A 20,979-nucleotide genomic window follows, 5' to 3' on the forward strand; every position below is an offset into this window, starting at 1 on the left:
TTTGTGGTTTAAAAAAGCTTTCAAATCAAAGGCCAAGAGTCAAAACACAAACAGACGAGCTCACTGCCTCATTTACTTCACTTGCTGAATCATCAGCTGGAGGGAAAGGAGGAGCGAAGGGAGGGGTGAAACGTTGACCCACCAGTGTTGTGGATTATCGCGGCAAACCTGTCTCAAAACCGTTCTCTCTTCCCGCCTCTTGCGCCCTCTCTTCTTTCCCTCTCTTTTTCCCCCGCTTGTCTTATCTTTTTTTCAGTTTTTTTCCCCAATGCCTTCAGGGAGCTGCCGCCCCTCCCAAGTACTATTCCAGTGAAACATTAGCCCTGGCTGATACCTTAAACCTTTGAGTGTGTGAGTGTGTGTGTGTGTGTGTGTGTGTGTGTGTGTGTGTTAACTAATGAAGGTATGTCTTCAACAACAAACGAAGCAAGAGACTGGCTCCACAGTGCACACACACACACTCAGTGCAGTCACGCTACTGAAGCATCTGTCCTGCCATAACCCAGGAAGGTTTGATATAACCCTGTCACTCCTCGTGACTAATAGAGATGACTAACACATGCGTACACACACACACACACGCAGACACACGAGACACAGCACACAAACAGAATTATCTTGAAGCTGTTTGCTTGGAGAGAAACACTCGTTACACTCAAGGCAGACAAAGACACGCACACGGAAAGTTTCTCATCTGCACATTATATCAGCAGTCACAGCGTCACACACTGGATGTTGCAACACACTGTCAACACTTAAAGGTGCCAATGAGCCTGGGAAGACTGAGCTTGATTTCTGTATCAGAGATTTAAAAAAAAAAAAAATCTTCTTTAGTACTTTTCTGTTAATTTTGTTAAATTATTATTATTATTATAGTGTCACTGTGTAGTGTTATTTTCTTTTCTTTCAGTAGCTACTGACAAAAAGCCCATTCTAGCTGTGTTTCCATTGAACTGTCAAGTGAATCTGAAGTGAAAATAATGTAGGCTATGCAAAGCAAATGTTTCAAAAGGTGGCTGTAATAAACAGAGTAGAGGAAGTAGAGGTCCCAACCTGGAAATAAATGCAGTTGTTTGTCAACAACCCAGAAAACCACAAAGAAACCACTGTTAAAGTTATTGTGTTACTCGTATAAGTAACAGTTACTGTGAATGCAACCCAAACAATTCCTACTGCTGCATCTTCACTTTAAAAGCATTTAACAAGCAAAACATGGGTTGACTTTTATTATTAAGTAATCACAGGAAAGTTTAGCAGTTACCACTATATTCCATCAGAAATGAGTCTACAAAGCAAACAACTATGAACTATGAAACAAGCAGCAGCTGACGTTTAGGTGTGAGCTGCAGGTGACAGGCTTTAACCCAACTTCACAGCAAGGCAACCAACTTCTTTTTCCCTCAGTTACCCTATAAGCGCAAATCAAATTTCGAAATGAGACTCCTGCTACTCTGCTGCTGCTTCACAGAGCAAATGTTTTCAGTTTGTGATTAGATCATCTGTCACCTGGCTAAGTAAACAAAAAAAGAAAAAAGGAAAACGACAGTGGAGTAACACCAACATAATTTTCGTTGGACTCTTTAGATGAAAAAAATGCTATTTTGAAAAAGTTCCTTTTTAGACCCGGGTCATTTGGTTTGGAATCAGCTTCATCATCTCATTATCATTGAGCATTCAGAATTATATTTGCCATTTCAGGGGTGACATGTAATAAAAAAACAACTGATCAAGAGCCCTATTTGAACCTACTATTTTGAGAAACAAATTAGTCACCAGTGTGTTTTCACCAGCTGCATACTTAAAAATGTGTGAGGTGATAAAAGACTCTCTTTACTTTATAGATAAGAGCCAGTGCCTTTAAAGACAGACTATTAATGAGCTGAAAAATCCAGAGACCACCCAGAGATGTGCATGTGTCTGTTGCCATTTCTGTGTATGCAGTGATCAGTTTAAAATAAAAATTCCTTCTGGACGAAAGAAGAGAGCCAACGGCTCTTTCTCTGACATCATTTTGAAACAATCAAGACCATATAAAACAAATACTGTCGAGTAATTGAAGACCATTAAATGACATCAGGTGCAGCTATGAGACTGTTCTTGCATACTGAAAAAGTGTGAGCAGGTTGAAATTTTGAAATGACAAAAAAGAGAGTTCCATATTGCTTTGCTGCCTTAGAAGAGCAGCACAGTTATGTTAAAAGTCAGAGTGATTTCACTTATTCCTTATGTGCAAGGTGAACACAAACCATGAAAGCACATGAACATATCGATCATGTTTTCATGCCTTAATGCAATTGAATACAACAGTGTAGACTGGAAACCAAATGCTTAAACAGAGATTGAATGGGGAGTGTTGGGTTCCCATAAGTCACCTTGTAGGTCAAGGGTCAATGTAGCCATCAGCTACTGGGATCGCACAGATTAATCACCTGTTGACCTATCCAGATCCTCACTCCTTAGGGTCCACACCTGTGAAAACTCAGCTCGACACTGGTGGTGCAGCGATAAGTAGATTTATCAATTAGTCAAGCGAAAAATAAATAAATTCATAAATGCCAGCGTTTTTAAAATATTTTTCATGTTTGCTTCTTTTAGCTACTTGTTAAGAATTTGATGCTCTTCTTTGTCATTTATGATTGTAAATGAAGATTCTTTGGGCTTTGGCATGTGGATTGCACAAACGGAGGAATGTGAAGATGTCACTTTGTGCTCTGGGAAATTGGTTGAAGCCTTTTTCTCATTTCTTGACATTTTACAGCCTTCATGTTTATCGATAAATTCTGAAAATTATTGTCAGTTTAAGTGATAACAAAATAACAGTTGTAACACTGGCCGAGCTGCGTTATTGCTGTTTCCTCACTTGCATGTGCAAGTCTGTCTCCTTGGGAGAAGCCTGAAAGCCTCTATAGCAAGAAATTGAGAGGTCAGGAACACATAACCTCCCGGGAAAGAAACCTGCCACCCTGAGGGAAACCACAGAAGGTCTGAGGGCCACTCAGTGCCCAGCCCTCCTCTATCATCTATGATGATAGAGGATGATTACACATGCTTACACCCCCTCATTTCTGCTCAACTCAACTAACCCTAAAGTTCAACATTAAAGCTGCCAGATTTTGCTCCTCTACACACATACACACCCAATACCCAAACCACAGACGTATAACTATACTTTTCCCGGCGTTTCATCTTTGGCCCTTGTGAATCCGAAACACTTAATCCTCCAGAGTAGTAGTGGGAAAATCATCACAGATATTATGGCACACTATCAAACAACTGCAGAAAATCCTCTGACCACGTTCACTCACTCTCTAACAGCCTTATTCCACCATAATAGGATTTTCTCCATACATCATTACGTAAAGACTGTACTTCATTATGTGATTTTAATTGATAGAAGCAGAGAGAAAAGGGTGTAGAAAAATATGGTCTGTGTTGGCAGACGATGACAAATTAACCATTTTAATGAAATAATTATTCTGCTGATTGTTCGAATTATGCACGGCACAAAACAATTCAGTAATAACAACTTGGAAAAATTAGTTATGTCATTCAAAGAAGAGTATATTTCATGCAATTTTTCTCTCTTAGGATATGGATGGATTTAGTGGAAATGGTGTACCAAAACTTGCAGTGGGAATTAAGCTTAACATTTAAGCAGAGAACATTGGAATTATATTTATGATTAAAATAATGCCATGAACCTACACAGGATGAACAGACTGTCGCGGATCCTAAAAACAGCACTGGTTGTGTCCGAGTTGAACTTAATCCATCATATCAACAGAATTCTTTCAGTGGAGTTTTCATTGTTCTCCAGCACTTCCACAGCATTAACAGCCTATCTTTCATTGTGACCACAATCTTAAGCAGAACACAGAATTGATTTTCCCCCACCAGTTCATCTACACATGCTTCACTAAGGGTCAGAGAGGCCCTGATTTGTCATTACATTTGAGAAGTGTGAATGAGTTTCCACTGACAGGTGATCTGGGCATTCAACCATCAAGAGACCTTTAATCTCAATATATGTTTAAGTGAGGAACAAATCAAATTGTTCGAATAAGCTGCCGTATGGTCATCAGAGTGAAAAATGAATTTGTCTTCTCTTTTATACACAGTGTTTCTGGGGAAATGGCATATACGCAGTTAATGAGTGCAACTTTGATCTGTTTTACTTTCCACAGCTGGAAACTCACAGCATTGTTCTACAGTAGACCATGGTCATTTCTTACACTGTGATCTTTTCCAGTTGTTTATATGGAATGGGTGTAGCTTTGATTTTGTGATGGGAAAATTCAGGGGTTCAAGGTTCTTAGTTTGTGACCAAAAACAAATAATATTTCACTGGCTAGTAGCTATAAAGCCCAAGGATCACCTGCTATGCAGGAGCTTCAGTTTCATAATAAAGGCTCCCAACAATAGCCACCTTTCAAAAATGACTAAAGTAAGGCTGCCTCAAGATTACAGGAAAGTTTAAGATCCTCAGCTGTGAAGGATTTCAAGGAGGGAGGTCTGACGTGCTTGTACGTGTGTGCTGGTTTTCTCTGATAAGGAAGGCCAGAGGTGTTTGACCCCTTTGACCTCTGCGGTGTTGGTGGCATTAAGCTGTTTGTAAAGAAAAATACATTTGTCTTCTTCAGTGTGTGTGTCAGTCAGATAAGCTTTAACCTACACAAGGCTCCTGTCTGTCGCACTCTTTGAGGTGAACTTTATACACCACAACAAAGGAGTAATTGTGAGAATCTACATTAACAGGGATCTGTGAGTCTAACATACTAACCACACACACTGACTGACAGACAGAGAGACAGACAGACTGACAGAGGGCTTCGCCTTTCACCTTGATGTGTTCTGGTTTGCATGAGTGCACCAGCGAGAAAAGTAGAGTGAATCAGTAAAAACACTTTTACGACCCTCTCTCATGTACACGCGCGCGCGCAGACACCCACACACAGCTTGGTGTGTGGCCGTCTGTTCTGTTAAGAGAACAAGAAACACAAAGTTAGAAACACGCCAATGTAGCCTGTGGCTAAACAAGAATAAAGTTACAGGCTGAATCTCTGTAACAGAGAGAATGCCAGAAGAAAATTAATAGGAGCCTCAGTGAAAGAGATAAATCACTGGACAGTTAAAAAAAAAAAAAAAAGATTGATCAGCAAACCAGTCTTTATCTCATCATTACATCATTATCAATCACAGGAAAGTCAGCAAGGGATGCAATTATTTGTAATTAACAATAATGGTGTTAATACTACATTCATCCAGGCACGCTGTCAAGTTCACTGAAGAGGTTTGGGTTTAGGTGCCCTGCTCAAAAAGTAATCAAAGAGTACTTGCATTTCTAACAACCTTGCATCTAAATGGCTACTATATCTTACACAAACACACGCACGCACGCACGCACGCACACACACACACACACACACACACACACACACACACACACACACACAGGCTTCCCCCAGCAACAAAAAAAAGTTTCTGTTATACACATATACACTCTGTGATACACACAGTGTATCACACACAAACACAGTGGGTGTTTTCTGGCTTGTCCAAAGCCCTGGCCTCTCTCCCGGTCCCTGAACTGCACCCCAGCATTTACTACTGCAGCCAAATGGGTCAGACCACTGGATGCGTACGAGTATTGATTTCACACAACCGACATCATCCATGTTTGCTGAAGTTAACAGTAGCCAGACATGGAGTAAACCCACACACACGCACACGCCACACGGAGGGTATCACGTCATAAAATCTGCCCGGCTACCCTTTTGAGAATGTGTGTGTGTTAGTTTTTTGTCTCCAAGGACCATTTGCCACAGTGTGATTTTTTTTTTTTTTTTTGCAAGATTTTGCAAAATCAGTACCACCGTTTGAATTTCTACTGAACACTAAAAACAACTGGAGACAGCTAACAATTGCCTAAGAAGCAAGGCAGTGCACACACACACACAAGATAAGCATCTGAGTGAGTGTAAAAGCAAACACAGCGGTATCACTCCTCAACTCAAGGCCCCTTCAGAGGAAAGTTAAAAGGAAAGATTTAAAGGAATGGCGAGCCTTCAACTCTCGGGCAAGGAATGACCGCACACCGCGCCCAATCAGAAGCTTTTAAAGATGTACTTGAGTGCTGAGAGGAAGACAGAGGGCCAAGAGTCCAATTTCAAGTATGGACCTTGTTGCAAACATGTACACAGAAAAGACAAGGACCTGAAATGAAAAAAAAAAAACAGCCTTGTAAAACAATGACAGATGGAGTGAGAAAAACTAGTTCCAGGATCCAAAAAGCAGAAGTCAGTGAGAAACAAACCATAACTATAAAAAAGATAAGATAATGAAACTCTGTGCAACTCTCGCCACACACAAATTGGACCATAGCTCAAAAGCATGCCTTTCGTCAGTGTAGCATGTGCCATTAGCCATCAGCAGCATTTTTGCTGAATTGTTCTACAGCACAACTGAATTAGTTCATGGCACAAAACAGGACAATTCTGTTGTTCTCCCAAAACAAATGTGATTCATTTATCATGATTTATAGTTGTACTAAAAGCAACACAACAGAGAGTCACAAGCTATTGTAGATAGCAATACAGCAGTTAAGTGGGCATGCTAAACATTCTGATGTGTTTAAGCCAACCAACCACATGAGTGATTGAAAGAAAATGTGAAGAAAAAAAACAGTAAATCAGAGAGACACAACAGAATCAAACTCCTTGGCTGGGCTTTCGCATGTGGGAAAGAATGGATGGTAGAAGTGTGTGAAGTTAAGATGTGAAATATCAGTACAGATGTCTTCTCCCAGCATTTCAGCTGCATTTGGGGAGTGCTTCTATGAACTCTGTGCATATACGCAAAGATTCAAATATAGGTAGTTGTATGGTGCTGAATAAAAGTCATCTTCTCCCAGATTTACATTTCACATATGAGCCTGTTGACCTACATGAAGCAGTTACATGAAATCTATTGATTGCTTCAGTATGAGAGTCTCATCCGCTTAGAGCAACACTGTGTTAACAAAATGACTTTAATCTGCAACATCAAAAGACATGTATGAGAACATATAGACATTAATATCTAAGACCTTCATGCACTGAATCAGGTACACTCATGATAATATAGATATCAATGAGAGTGAATTCATGACCATCCATGTGAGATGGTTTTCTCAAGCAAATAACTTACTGTGCTCTGTGTCTCTCTCACTGCCTCTGTACACACACACACACACACACACACACACACACACACACACACGCACGCACACACACACACACACACACATAAATATCTACAAAATGAAATGAAGCCGAAATATCCTCTTCTATACTAATCTTACAACATGCATTTAATTCCAGGAAAAAGGTACTTAGAAATAAGAGGTTATCATCTGGCAACAGCAATAACATGCTTAACTATACCATTGCATAGATAAACATCTTTCTTCTTAATCACACAATAATACCAGGAGATTTAAGGCAGAAATTTGACCCAAACTCATTTTAATATGAATCCCTTCATTGCGTATTATCATATAGCATCAATTCTATATCCATTCACCACGGATGACATGCATTGCCATAATTAATCATACTCAAATTCAATGACATGATTATCTTTCAGAAATCGTACAACACAGTACAGTAAAAGATTAAGTTTGCATCATTTCTTATCTTTTGTGGTAAGTCATGGGGGTCAAATCCTTGCATCATGTGTATGTATCTAAATTGGGATTTTTTCTATGAGAGGGAGGGCTATGTTTTATTCATATCTGGAATGCACATGTTTGGTTTTAAAATCCATGTGTGCCAGTGTGTGCATTTTGAAGAACATAGCTTGAACATGTGTGTCAGGAAACAGCAAATGCTAAACCAGTTCTACAGTCAGTTCTCCTAGAATATATATCGATGAATCACATGTTTGAAATGTTTAACCTTGTAATACCTCATGGATGAGAAATGAAAGCGAGAGCGAAGCACCGCAGCAAAAGACAGATTTACAAAAAAAATAAAATATCACTGCTGTTATTAAATTTCTTGTATTTTTGCGCAGCTTAAAAAGAATCTTGTTTTTTTAATACTATGTTATAAGCTCAAATATGCTATATATGATATCCACCTTATGGTAAAAATTATATCTAGTATTATCTGAAGCAGTTCATTTCTAAAAAGTCTACCAAAGGAAATTAATATCATTCATTATTATTCATCATGTTTACTAATTTGTTCCACCTTCAATGCTGTTGAAATGTCACAGTGATGTGCCAGATGTCAATAGCACTATAAAGAACAGATATAGAGTTTGCATGATCCAAAAAATTCATGCATAACTCAAATACAACTTGAACTGATATGAGTCTCAGAGAAAGGTCTGTATTGGGTTGTATTTCTATTAACCAATTATAGTCGTCTTGGGTGGCACTAAGCTCAGAATGTAGCTACTGTGCTCTTGCATAACACGCAGATAGCGGAATGGGTGGAGAATTCTGCCTTCAGGTTTATACCCACAGCCTACTTCCTGTGAGTCAGACTAGCCAAAGGGAGACAACAGAAGAGAATAAAAAAGAGGAATGAGATAAAGACAGTCTCCAACTAAACACTTGTCACGACAACTTTGATGGCACCCAGGGGTATCTACTAACTACTAACACGGTACACAACTGCAGACCAATGCATTATAACCAACAAGCATCCAAGCAGGGAGTTGGATGTGCACATGCAGCAGTAGGTGTTTCTTTTAATCTGAGTCAAGTGATAAAAGTAAGACGAAGTTGTCATACAAAACAATCACAGACAAACAGACATTCACAAGTCATGCTAATGAATGAGGTGAGAGAGGAAGAACATTTAACTGTTGTGCTGATGCCATCAGGACCCTTACATGCAATAGACTCACTTGCAGCATCATGAGTGCATTTAGACTGCACATCCTGTCTTACCTCTCTTTGAGGAAGTCCACCACTCTTTTGAAGTCATCAATGCAATACTCTCTCTTCATGTCCATCAGAACACTGTCTGAAGCTGACTGCACCGGAACATGAAGGAAGGCATAGACACGTGGATGATTCAATATCTTGGCCATCTCCTAATGAGACACAGAGAAGAGAGTGGGAGAAAGAAGAGGGATTGAGAGACAAGAAATAAAGGATTAGAGTTGTCATATGTATTTTTCATAAGAAAGGCAACAGGGGTGAAATCACTAAAATGTAGGAGTGTGTCTACTTTTTCCATACTGTATATTGGTCTGGGTCTGAAATACTGTTGCTTATCTGTTTGCTAAAGATAAGTAATAGCCTAGAAACAGCTACATTCCTGTTGTTACACAAAATAAAATTAAAAGTTGTAAGATAGTCATTGCCAGTTTAATTGTGGATCCCAAAAATACATACAGTAGTTTGCACAGCACAGACTACACTGTAGACAGAAAAACAAAAAATAAAAAAATCAATTAAATACAGAATGTTCAAACCTTCTATCATTATGTTTGTTTAATAAACACACAGCACTGATGGCTTAAAATATAAGTGACTTACTAAGCTTTTTTTAAACCGAACAGGATACAATACTCTGTATCTATGTAACAACGGGCAGAAAAAATTACACTTTGGGAGAAATATTATTTCTATATTGTCACTAAACACTTCATTGATTAACTGTTAAAATAGTAGTTTTCTGTTTACAAATGGTGGAAAAGCCAAGGATTGGAGCCCTGAATGTGAAGCCAAACTGTAAACTTTTTATATGACCCTAAAGTTTAGTGAATGAAACATAAAAGAAAGAGGTAGCAAAATCTCACAGATGGCTCCAGTGAATGATGGCTGCTACCTTTGAATAAATGAAGATTCCATTAACATTCCTTCCTCATCCTGCTCTATTTATGCTGCAGACCTTCAACAGTAAACCGCCTCTTTCTCTTATTTTCTATTTCTCCTTTTTATCTTGGGGAAAGAAAAGAAAGGCAACTCAGAAAATTCATCATGTACCCACTAGATCTAAAGTCAAAGAATCAAGGCTGCGCCAGTAGGTGTTCTTTATGCCTGAAAAGTCAAGAGCTTTTAGAGAAATATCCAGGTCTACAGCTCACATCACAATAGTGAGAGGAAGAAAGAAAATATAGCCTATAATTAATTTTCTGGCCATTATGTAGGTACCTTTAGATAAATAACTACTCCAGAAAGCCTGCAGTTCCTATAACGCTGAAAGCAGGTTTAAGTAAATAAAACAGTATAATTTACTGACTTTGAGAAAAATGCCATCATCACATAATCTGATTATGATCTTAGATGCTTTCCAGGTGATGTGTTTTGAAATTAAGTTAAAATGAGAAGGAACAAATACTCATCACAATGGGTTAAATATCAATATTGTAACATATTAAGAAATACCAACAAAAATATAATTTTTTCCATCATCGTCATCACAAACAGAATAAAAACGCCTTAACGTTTTAACTAGAACAACTGCATGAGTGACATACTGTGATTTTTTAAATGAACTACATTAATTGGGAGAATTTTTTTTCTCATTTTTAGATTCACTTCCACATTCAAAAAACTGGAGAGACCACAGATGTCAGATTTTTCTGATGGACATAATCAGGATGCTATCATTACCATGCTAATCACCACAAGAACGAGAAGGAGAAAAAGAAAAAGAGAGGGGTGGAAGAAATGATTTAATGATTTCCTACAAGAATATGCTGATTGCAGTCCATCTTCTCAATTAAGATCTATTGTATAGTGTTCCCTCTTTCACACACAGACAGAAACGCATACATGTGCATGTGCATATGCACACACACACACATAGACAGCTCAGTTCTAGCACACCACAGGGGGTTGACCACTGGAAGCTCCAAATTAGGAAGAATTAATTTGGTTGGAAAATGGAGCTTGATTGGTGACAGAAATCAGCCGTCTGTGTGTGTGTGTATGTGAGAGTGAGTGTGTGTGTGTGTGTGTGAGAGAGTGTGAGAGAGAGAGAGAGAGAGAGAGAGGGAGAGAGGAGAGAGAGGGAGAGAGGAGAGAGAGAGAGAGGGAGAGAGAGAGAGAGAGAGAGAGAGAGAGAGAGAGAGAGAGAGAGAGAGAGAGAGAGAACATATGAAGGAATATGCATTTATGTGTGTTTTGAAACATTTTCGAAGGTAAAAGAATAGGAGATTGATTATGTGCTCATGTGTTATTTCTAAGTTCTTACAAGTAACTCTTTTCAGTGCAGATGCTTTAAAGAGTGTACTTTGATATTCTGATGTGAAGCCTGCAACCACAGAAATGAAACCCAGGCAGAAAACAAAAACACAGAACCATATCCAATGTATAAGTAGTTTAACTACAGGCAGATATGGAGAAAGAGAGCCAGTCTCTCTTTCTCCATATCTGCCTGTACAAGACATTTTTAAATAAAATTAATTTTACCTCTTGTATTTTTTTTCCATTAACCGTCAAGTAAGCACTTTGAGTCTTGGATGTGTCATTCATAACAACTTATAATGTATCCTGGTAAATAGAATAGATCTGGTTTGGTAATACCGTGTCCTATTCTTATTCTACATGTGTATAAGAAACCATTTACACTGATTGATGATCATTACAATGTGCATGTCACCATAGGTAGATTGAGATATGGTCACATGCACACTGCGAGCATAGTGCATGATATACAGCACTACAGCATAACTTCTAGAGTCACATATTTCTTACGGTCTGCCTATACTGCAAAAAATTTATATTTATCAACGCTATGGTGCAGTAAAAAAATAAATAAATAAGAGTTTCCCTTACGAATGAAAAGATTTCCAGATGATTACACAGAACTATGAGAAACCAGGCATCAGACTGTTTGTATTGACATACAGCACATTTATTTTACTGCAAAGCACACTGAGTTTACTTGTGCTAACAGGTTGCAGACCCCAGCATCTCCGTGTGGAATAGTAGTGTTCAAGCCACGTCAAAATGAATATATATATACATGACTTGGATCGATGAGCAGGGTGATCGTAATGTTTTTCCTAGTTAGCGGACATGGCCAAGTTCCCCTCTGGAGACGGGATTCTCAAACCACACCACCAGCATATCTGGGACCCTCACCAGTTAAAATGAACACCAGTTAAACTGTCACACCAGAAACATGTCTTTCTGCATTGCAATATTTAACAAGGAAGCTACAGTGTTCTTAAGCAGGAGACTTTAGCGACAAGGGAGGGTCTTCAATCTCTTGTTTTCTCGCTAGCATTAGCCATGATAAACATACGCAACTTCTGTTCTGGGAACTCACCCTTGCACAGGCCTGTACTGAACCGAACATCCTGTACCGAAATGGTTCAACACAAATACATCTATTGTTACACCCCTACTGATGACAACTTCTCAATGAAGGCAACTGAGCCCTGTGTGTGTGTGTGTGTGTGTGTGTGTGTGTGTGTGTGTGTGTGTGTGTGTGTGTGTGACTGTGGGTAGAAAGGGTTAAAGGGGTCTAAACAGATGGCATGCTAGCTTGAGTAGCAGGGCACTGCTGATGGCAACTGGGGATTAATCTATAAGGGGAGGACTTTTCATTCACACAAGCCATTTATCATGTGTGTACGTCTGTCTGACAGCGCGCATCCCATCCTCCAATGATTATACAGTACACTGATATGAATCTCTTTTGTTACCGATCCCTGTGGAGTTGAGGCCTTTTCAATGTTTGACTGCTGCTGACAGACAGTTTAGTGAGTCTGAGGAGAAAATGATGCTGTGATGAGGAAGATATCACTCAGCAGTGCCCAGTGGCAAAAATTAGAGTGTTGCTTTAATGCTTTTCGCTCCTGGGTGGATGAACCATCCAGCTCAAAGCACAACTCAACACGCTTAAAAAAAAACAATCAAAAACTGGTGCAAGTGGTCTTTTTTTGGTTTGTTTAGTCTTTTATCAGTCTTGACAGTGTTTAAAAGGAGTATAATATCGTATCACACTCTCCCCCCCACCCCCCACCGAGCCTCTCTCCCTCATTCCCACAAACAGACACGCAATGCTTTCATCTTTGGTCGATCAGCTCAGAAAGACACATAAACCAGTAGAGATCCATCTTAACTGGCTTAGCTCAAAGGATCTAATATCCATTCTCTAAAACCAGATACGATAGAAAAGAACATATATGGAAAAAAGGGAGAGAGAGCAGATAAAAGGTGGATTGTGAGCTCACTGATAGCTCGGTGCTCTAAATTCCTTTGGCATATTCTGCATGAGAATATTATCTGTTGCCCTCTACTCCGTTTCATGACCCTCCTGTTCATCAGCCTCCCAAACCCTCCCTTCATGTTTTTAGAACAGTAAATGTGTTTAATTTGCTACTTGTACTTGTGTTGTAGGCAGAATGCTCTGGATAGCACATGTTTCTGACCAACTCTCCGTAAGGGAATACAGGAATTGACTGTGTGAAGCTGCTGATTACTTTGCATCAAGTCGTCTCTGTTTGTATTTCAATAACAGCCTTAAAGTTGTTATTTGCAGGGATGTAAAAAAAAGAGAAAAAAGAGGAAAACAGAAAGAAAGAAGGAAGAGGGGTATTACAGTTTGCTTAATCTGAAATTCCAGAGACATAAAATTCAAACCTTTATTTATCAACTAAGTTTATCCTGTAAATCTGCCCTCCCACATATAATCTACAGAAAACAAAAACATGCAGAAAAGAAATAAGAGGTCATTGTATTGTGTGGATACATCTGTGTGTTTGTGTTTCATTTAATAATGCTAGTGCTTCCTATTTCTTTAAGAGCACTATATGTGGTAAGAAAGAATGCAAGTAGTATGTATCAGCTTAATGCAAATTATTCTGTCTTGACCTAATCCTTATCAATTAATACACATTTATAAAAGTCTGCTAAAGCCAAGTAGAGAGACCAACACTGCGGCCAACACCACCAATTGTCAACAGTCTTCAATTGTGTGTACATTTACGTACAAATAATCTACATTCTAAACATGCATTTATTGACGAGAATTTTCACATTCACCTATGTACTTTTCACAGCAATTGTCATTTCTTTAAGGGTTTTAACACTGGAAAAAGAAAAAAATGACTGCTCAACAGAAGTATATCTGTGGCATGACAGCACATTCGAAACAAAACAGAGCGTAGAATGCAGAATGTTGACTTCAAGAAATAATGAACGCTTTACCCTCGTACTTTGCAAAAACATTTCTCAAAAAAATCTAAGAAAAATGATGGCATTTTCTCATCACTTGTTCAGCACTAACAAACACCTGCTGACAATACAATAGAAAAATGTGTCTTGTGGCAGGCTCACACTGGAAAAACTGACAAATTGAGGTCTTAAAAGTCTTAAGATTGCCAACATGCTTTGGGTGTGCAGCTGACAAACACTATTGTCTCAAAATGGAACAACAACCTTGATGTGGAAGAGCCACTCACAGCAAGAAAAAAGTTAACTAATTGTAGTACTAATTGCTGGGGGGGAGAATGTTTTACGTCCTGTTTGTCAAGTCAAATATGAAACTTAAATGGCAGCTTCATGGCATGCACAAAGAGCTAGCTGAAAGAAATATAAATCTTAATTTATTAACCGGTAAAGCGGTGCACTGTCAATATATGGCACACGCATCATCTTATTCTTATATAGTATACAATATGGAGACACTGGTGATTGTGTTAAAACAGCCCACACAAACACAGTTGGAATCCCCAGAGTGATAACACGCAGACAGTGAGGGTTTACTGTCTGGTTCAAGTGAACGATTTGAGGCAAGCCCATAATGAGTAGCACCTAACTTCATTCACACACACTCACAGATACATACACAAACCCACACATGACAGAGTACTAACAGGGTTCACCCAGGGGAGTCTGTAGAGAAAATGATTCTACAAGCCGTTCCCAGGATAATAAGTCAGGTCCCCATGCTTGTGCACTGGCACACACAAACAAACAGTTGGTGGAAATTCAGCAGCAGATAGAGGAACTGAGCTCCCAATGGTATTAAACATTTCAAACACTTCAGGCTGCACTTGATTTTCCCTGGAGGTTACGCTGAGCCTGCAGCACCTCACATAGTGAAGATAACATCTATGTATTGCACAGTTAAATTAAGTGCTTTTGTAGCATTTGAATGTCACACTGTATTATGCTCTGTGTATCTTTTGTTTTTTGTTTATCTTTAGTGTTTTGACAGTACAGTGACTGTGCCAACATGAAACGTGCCAACCAAAATCTACACCAAAACTAAAATGCATGAAACCACTATATGGATAAATGTGTTTGCGGCAGCTGTGGACTACATTAATTAATAGCAGATAATTCAATTGACTCACTGCTCGTATTGCTTTCTAAAGGGACAACAAAGATGATGTCAATTTTGAGAGAGCAGCCAGCATTTACATCTCCATCTTTCAGAACTCATAATTCATTGAAATTATTCAGAAAAAATAATTCACTGCAGTTAGTCAGGACCCATAATTTAGTGGCACATCAGAATAGCTTTACTGTGAGCATTCGTATGGTGCCGGCTCCTCACACAATGCTACATTAGGCCTCTAATGTGAAGAGGCTCCCTGAGGCTTCATTAAAATGAAAATGGTCTGAGAGGGTGTGTCTAAGTGTGTGCCCATACAGCTGTGCTCACATGTGCACATCTGAGTGTGAAGGTGAGAGATGTGTGTGCATATGTTTTGGTGTGTGTGCGTTCATGTGCAATTGAATGCTTGTGTCCTGAACCTAGAGAACAGTAACTTGACCTGGAATTTACATTATGTTTTTCTTTGCTAAATGCATATTTTTGGCAATAAGGAAATCGATTTAGGAGATGCAAACACTGATTTACCTTAATAGTTATTTCAAAATTACATTTTGAGTTTGTCAAACATTTTCTTCACAGCTGGATGAAACCAGTTAAAAAGAACTGAGGATATCCAGTATATTTCTGACCATGTCACTGTGTCAGAGAAGGATCAGAGATTTACAGTTTGCAAAATATTCCAGTTACTTCTGAGACAGTGGAGAATTACAGAGACCACTGTGTTAAAACAAACAAAACAACAGACTGCGTTATTAGAAGCTGTAAACAAATGCTTTGCTCTGTTAGAGGCAGACCCCATTTTCTGAACCGTGCCCTCAGTTATAAGGACTGCTGCTTCGATGTGGATGTTAAATAACACCACGGCAGCACTCCACGGGTAGCTGACGGACAGAGACCTGCTGCTAGAGCTAGAGATGAAACAGAGATGAGAAGAGTGGTAGAGAGCGCTGATCACTAACAGAAGAAAAGGGTATGAACAGACAGGGCACAATCCACTCTGTCTGACATGTCTGAGGAGATTCTGTAGGAAAACGGACCAATAAGTAGGAAAAATAAGTAAAAGGGCATCATAGTAACTCAGTGGTATCTTCTGCATTGCATTGCTTTTCTAACTGCTTTTACATTTATGTTTACATTATTACTTAATGTTGCACAGGATGATGTTTTTGTTGGGCTGAGTACTGAAATGTCCTCATTAAGAGAAGTTCTTTTTCAAATGGGGATTTTTTTATGACTGAATTTGTTCTATTTCACAGATATGTTTAATGAAGGGCTGAATAATTAAAAACCTTTCAGTTATTTATAAAACTGATTTTTTTTCACAAAAAAGGGAAGAATAAATAATCAAATAAATCAAAAAATTCTGTATCAATTATCAGCAAAATCATTGTTTTCATCATCAGTGAATCCATAGTTAAATCTATATTTGCTTGCACTACTGTTCATAAAGCAAACTATGGGAGGAGTGTGAACAGCATATCTGATGTATGTCAAGTCAAACTGAAATGAGCTCTGTGCAGGATGTTTAATGGACAAGTGCTATTTCATTCATCTTAGCCTGACTGATTGCTACGTACGAGGAGGCTACTTTCACACCTCATTTACTGAATCTGCTAGCATGCTAGATTCAATCACACACTGAGTCACGCACTAGCAAATGCACAGGTATCTGCAAGCACACACACACTCCTTATGCGAGGTGACCAGTTGCTGCACTTTCGACAGCCACTTAGCAATTTATTGACAGGCAGAGGGATAGATGGATGGAAAGAAATAAAAAGGAGAGCTTGAAAAAGTCAAATCACAAATTTCACTGTAACTAAAGCTAAACTAGAAGTATAGAGAAAAAAAGGTGAAAATCATAGGAGTAGCATTGCCAGAGACATTTTTACTTGCACCTACTCAAATAAAAATGCCCACTGACGGCATGGTGCAATCAACTAAAATGTCAGAGATGAGTGGCCCATGAGAGGCGGTTGGGCCTTTAACTGCTCCAATCAGCAAATGGTGCTATGAGGCTGTCTACATCTGTCAGGAAAAATAGGCTGCACATAGTAAGAAATTGTGTGTTCTTGTGTGACAGAGGGAGACAGTGCAGAAGTGTTGATCTGAGTGAGTGTCTGTGAGAGAGGATGATCTTTTAGGCGGAAGTGAAGAGGTAACTTGGCCTTTTCAGCTTCAATCACAGCCATTCAGTATGATGTTGTTATATAAGTGCTGGTGTTCTTCAAAAGAAAAAGACAAGGGGATATAATTTGGCCTTTACTTAAGATGAAGGATGAATCTAATTTGGGGATTTGGCCTTCATCATCACCATCATCCCACTGTGGTTATCGCTGTGATAACCACCATCGTGAGACATATTAGAGCAAAGTGACGGAAGGAGAGGTGAAGGAAGAGTAATTGGGAGGAGATAAACAAGAGATAAAAGGTGCTGAAAGATGAAAAAATTAAGCACTGATGAGAAGAATATGAAGAATTAAAGAAATGAAAGAACTGGAAAGGAGGAAACAGAGTATAAACCAGGATCCGAGTGCGAAAAAGCAAAATCGAAGAGGAAGAAACCAAATGACTTAAAGTCAAAAGTCAAAGAAGAGTGGGAAGGAAACTCAAGAAATGTTCTGGCTCATTTCTGTGTGAGGCTCACAGTCATTAACAATGCACACAAAGTATATAAGTAGGACCAGAAAGAGAAGAGGGAAAGAAAGTGTGTGCGTGTGTGTGAGGAGGGTCTGAATTGGGGCTTGCGGGGGGAGGAGAAAACAGGGGAGAGGATAAAGGGTAAATGGGGGACAGGAGCAACAAAAGACAATGATAAGTTAAAGACGAGCACTCTTATCTTTCCTTATGTAGGTTAATTGACTGAGGAATTAAAGCAAAAAAGATATAATTCAATTCAATGCATGGACGTTAACAATGACAGGGCCGGTAGCATATGAAACGATTCTTAACATATATACACACACACACACAGAACAAGCTAGTGTGTCGTCCTAGTATATTTCTAATTATCAGTTAATTGTTATTCCCTATCATTAGGAGGGTGGTTTTTTAATTGTAATGTAGCCAAGCAGAAAGCCTACCTATACATGTGGGGGACAATTAGCCACCTCCATTAACCCCTGGTTAATTACAACCTCCACCGCTGCTTCCCACAGCACTTTCCCACTCCTTCTTACCCCTCATCTCTATCCCCAAGCCTTCATCCCCAGTTTTTTCATGTCTGCCCTCATTACATTCATCTATGATCTCAAATCTTCCTTGATTGTTTGATTCAAAAGTATATGTATTTTGAACTTCACTCGCTTTTTTTTTCTTTCTTACGTCAAACTTTTGTGTCATTTTATTTTTCTAGGTTACCCTATTTCAGCCCTCTATGTCCTTCTTTTCTCCATTATTAGATCTCTCTTCTACTCAAACTCACATTTTCCTCAGGGATGAGAGCGGAAGTGCTGAAAGGCAATCAAACTGCAGAAAAACTTGGTCCAAAATGAGTGTTGATATTTAAACCAGAACCACTAAACAAAAGACAGAGAAGAAAATCCCTGATTTGTCTTCTTCACTTTAACCCAGATCCACCATATTCAATTTCATTAATTTCTTCGAACTATCCTCCTCTGCTTAACCTTCATAGTTGCTACACAAAAACACAGCCCTAATGCTGAAGTTGATTTAGCATTGCTCTTCCAGCCATGCACTGAGTTTACTGTTCAACTTTTCTATCTCGAGAAGTTAGAGCTACGCTTATGTGCTCTTTCATTGTGCAGACGCATGTATGACACAGGTCTACTGATGAATGTAAATCCATCATAGTATTTTTTGTGTATGCAGCTTTGAAGGGAAATAATTAAATTTAATACAGAGAAAATGTAGGCCTACAAACACAGACAGAATATAAAAAGCTGAAACAAAGGAAAGGTTTACCACAATAAACATCATGGATATAGCGTATTCATAAAGCATCCTAGTACTAAAAGTTGCTACAAGTGACGAAATTGTAAGAAAAGTAGAAGAATGATGACATGTTCGAAGCAGTTTAACATGATCCTTGTAAAGAAAAGGCGCAGGGAGAAGGACTATTCAGAACCCTTGGAGCATCTTAAGCAAAGGTGAAAATAGTGAAAAGACAAAGAAGATGAACATTTCTCCAAATGCTAGATGACAGAGAGTTAATAAAACACTACAGTTAAGTTTATGAAGATGTGGTCGATCTCGTTAGAGATGTGCTCACATCTCCAACCCAACATAATAACGCTATACCACCAGAAAATAGATCACAACACTGAGATTTAGCAAATGCAAAGATATTTATGAATAAACAAATTCTGAGATTTCTGACCATCAATAAACAAACAACTACAGCTCATTCCTTCTTATATAAGTTACAGCAACCAAATGGCAAAGTGTTGCCTTAAGAACAAAGTGTCTGCTCAGGCAGAGCTCTGACAACCCTAGGGAGGTGTACTAGTATTTAAAACACTATATTCTCTTTCTCACATCTATCTATGTACACTACTTCACAGCATTCGTTGTGACAAATAGTGTAACAACATGGAATAAACCCTAGTTTTATGCTGCTGTGTGGAATTTATTGATTTGACAACAATGGAATCATCACTGACCAGACTCACCACAAAAACAGAAATATTTTTGTTTTTTAGGCCTCCTACTCTTTTGAATAATTTAAACAAATCATGCAATTCTTAAGTTCGAGTTGATTTGTGGTTGGGTGGCTGGATATGCCATTTGTCCTCTAATGGTGGAAAGTGGAGATAACATGTTATAATATGTTGTTATTAAAATGTCTGAAAGACAGAGACAGACAGGCCAAAACATAGAGAGAGAGGGGTAGAAAGAGAATGAGAGAGAGAAGGGATAACAACGTCCATTGTTCCATTAGGGAAGACAATAATGACTGATAAAATGAGGTTGCTAAAGAGGACACAATGGTCCTTAATTGACTCATTAGGGAGAGAAGAGAATGAACTGCACTAATGAATGGAGTATGAGCACTGCAGCTAAACTGCTTGGTAAGCAAAACAGAAAGGCATTTAGTTTATTAAATCTAGGCAAAGCAATATTATTTGTTCACAGAAAGGGATAGCACACGAGACAATAGGGAGAAGCACAAAACAGTAAAAGGAAAAGAGTCCTGAGTGCATTCGGTTTTTAGTTTTATTCATCAGTGATGTATTACCATCTTCGATGGTAATTCTGGGTGAAACTGGTGACCATGCACTGTGTGTACCTCTAGGTGTTCCAGGATATATGGTGGGTTGGTCATGCCCAGCCTCAGCATGGCCCCTTCAGGAATCACCTCCACCAATCTCCACAGCAGAGTGGGCAGGTCTGTCCCTATGTCTCGACCATAAGCTCCTGTGTCCTCACTGGTCAACCAGATCTCACATACACCCTCTGGAAAGAGACAGACAAAATCATACAGTAAAAACAGAAAGTATTTAATACGCTGAATAACAATTGATTTGTCTGTTTTGTTCCCAGAATTAAATTGTTACAGAATTTTTCTCATATGGCACAGTCCCAACTGGACACAATGGACTCATTTAATGTTTAATGCCAGTATCAAGTGGCAAAATGAATTTGTATGGAAGACAAAAAAAACGGGCAGCTGTTGTGATAAGAGTATCTTAATTACAAAGCTACAGAAATTCAATAATTTAAA

General features: G+C 38.8%; 1 protein-coding gene across 4 annotated transcripts in view; it reads right to left on the reverse strand.

Moving 5' to 3' along the window:
• Positions 1-20,979, reverse strand: part of cdkal1 (CDK5 regulatory subunit associated protein 1-like 1) — a 225,970-nt gene that overhangs the window by 80,699 nt on the left and 124,292 nt on the right. For all 4 annotated transcript variants that reach the window (XM_037074091.1, XM_037074092.1, XM_037074093.1 and 1 more), the window contains exons 9-10: positions 20,545-20,711; positions 8,939-9,084 (exon numbers count right to left, since the gene is read on the reverse strand). In XM_037074091.1, coding sequence (XP_036929986.1) covers positions 8,939-9,084; positions 20,545-20,711 — 313 coding nt within the window. The remainder of the gene's footprint in view (positions 1-8,938; positions 9,085-20,544; positions 20,712-20,979) is intronic.

Source organism: Acanthopagrus latus, chromosome 17, assembly GCF_904848185.1.
Source record: "Acanthopagrus latus isolate v.2019 chromosome 17, fAcaLat1.1, whole genome shotgun sequence".
NCBI classification, from domain to species: Eukaryota; Metazoa; Chordata; class Actinopteri; order Spariformes; family Sparidae; genus Acanthopagrus; species Acanthopagrus latus.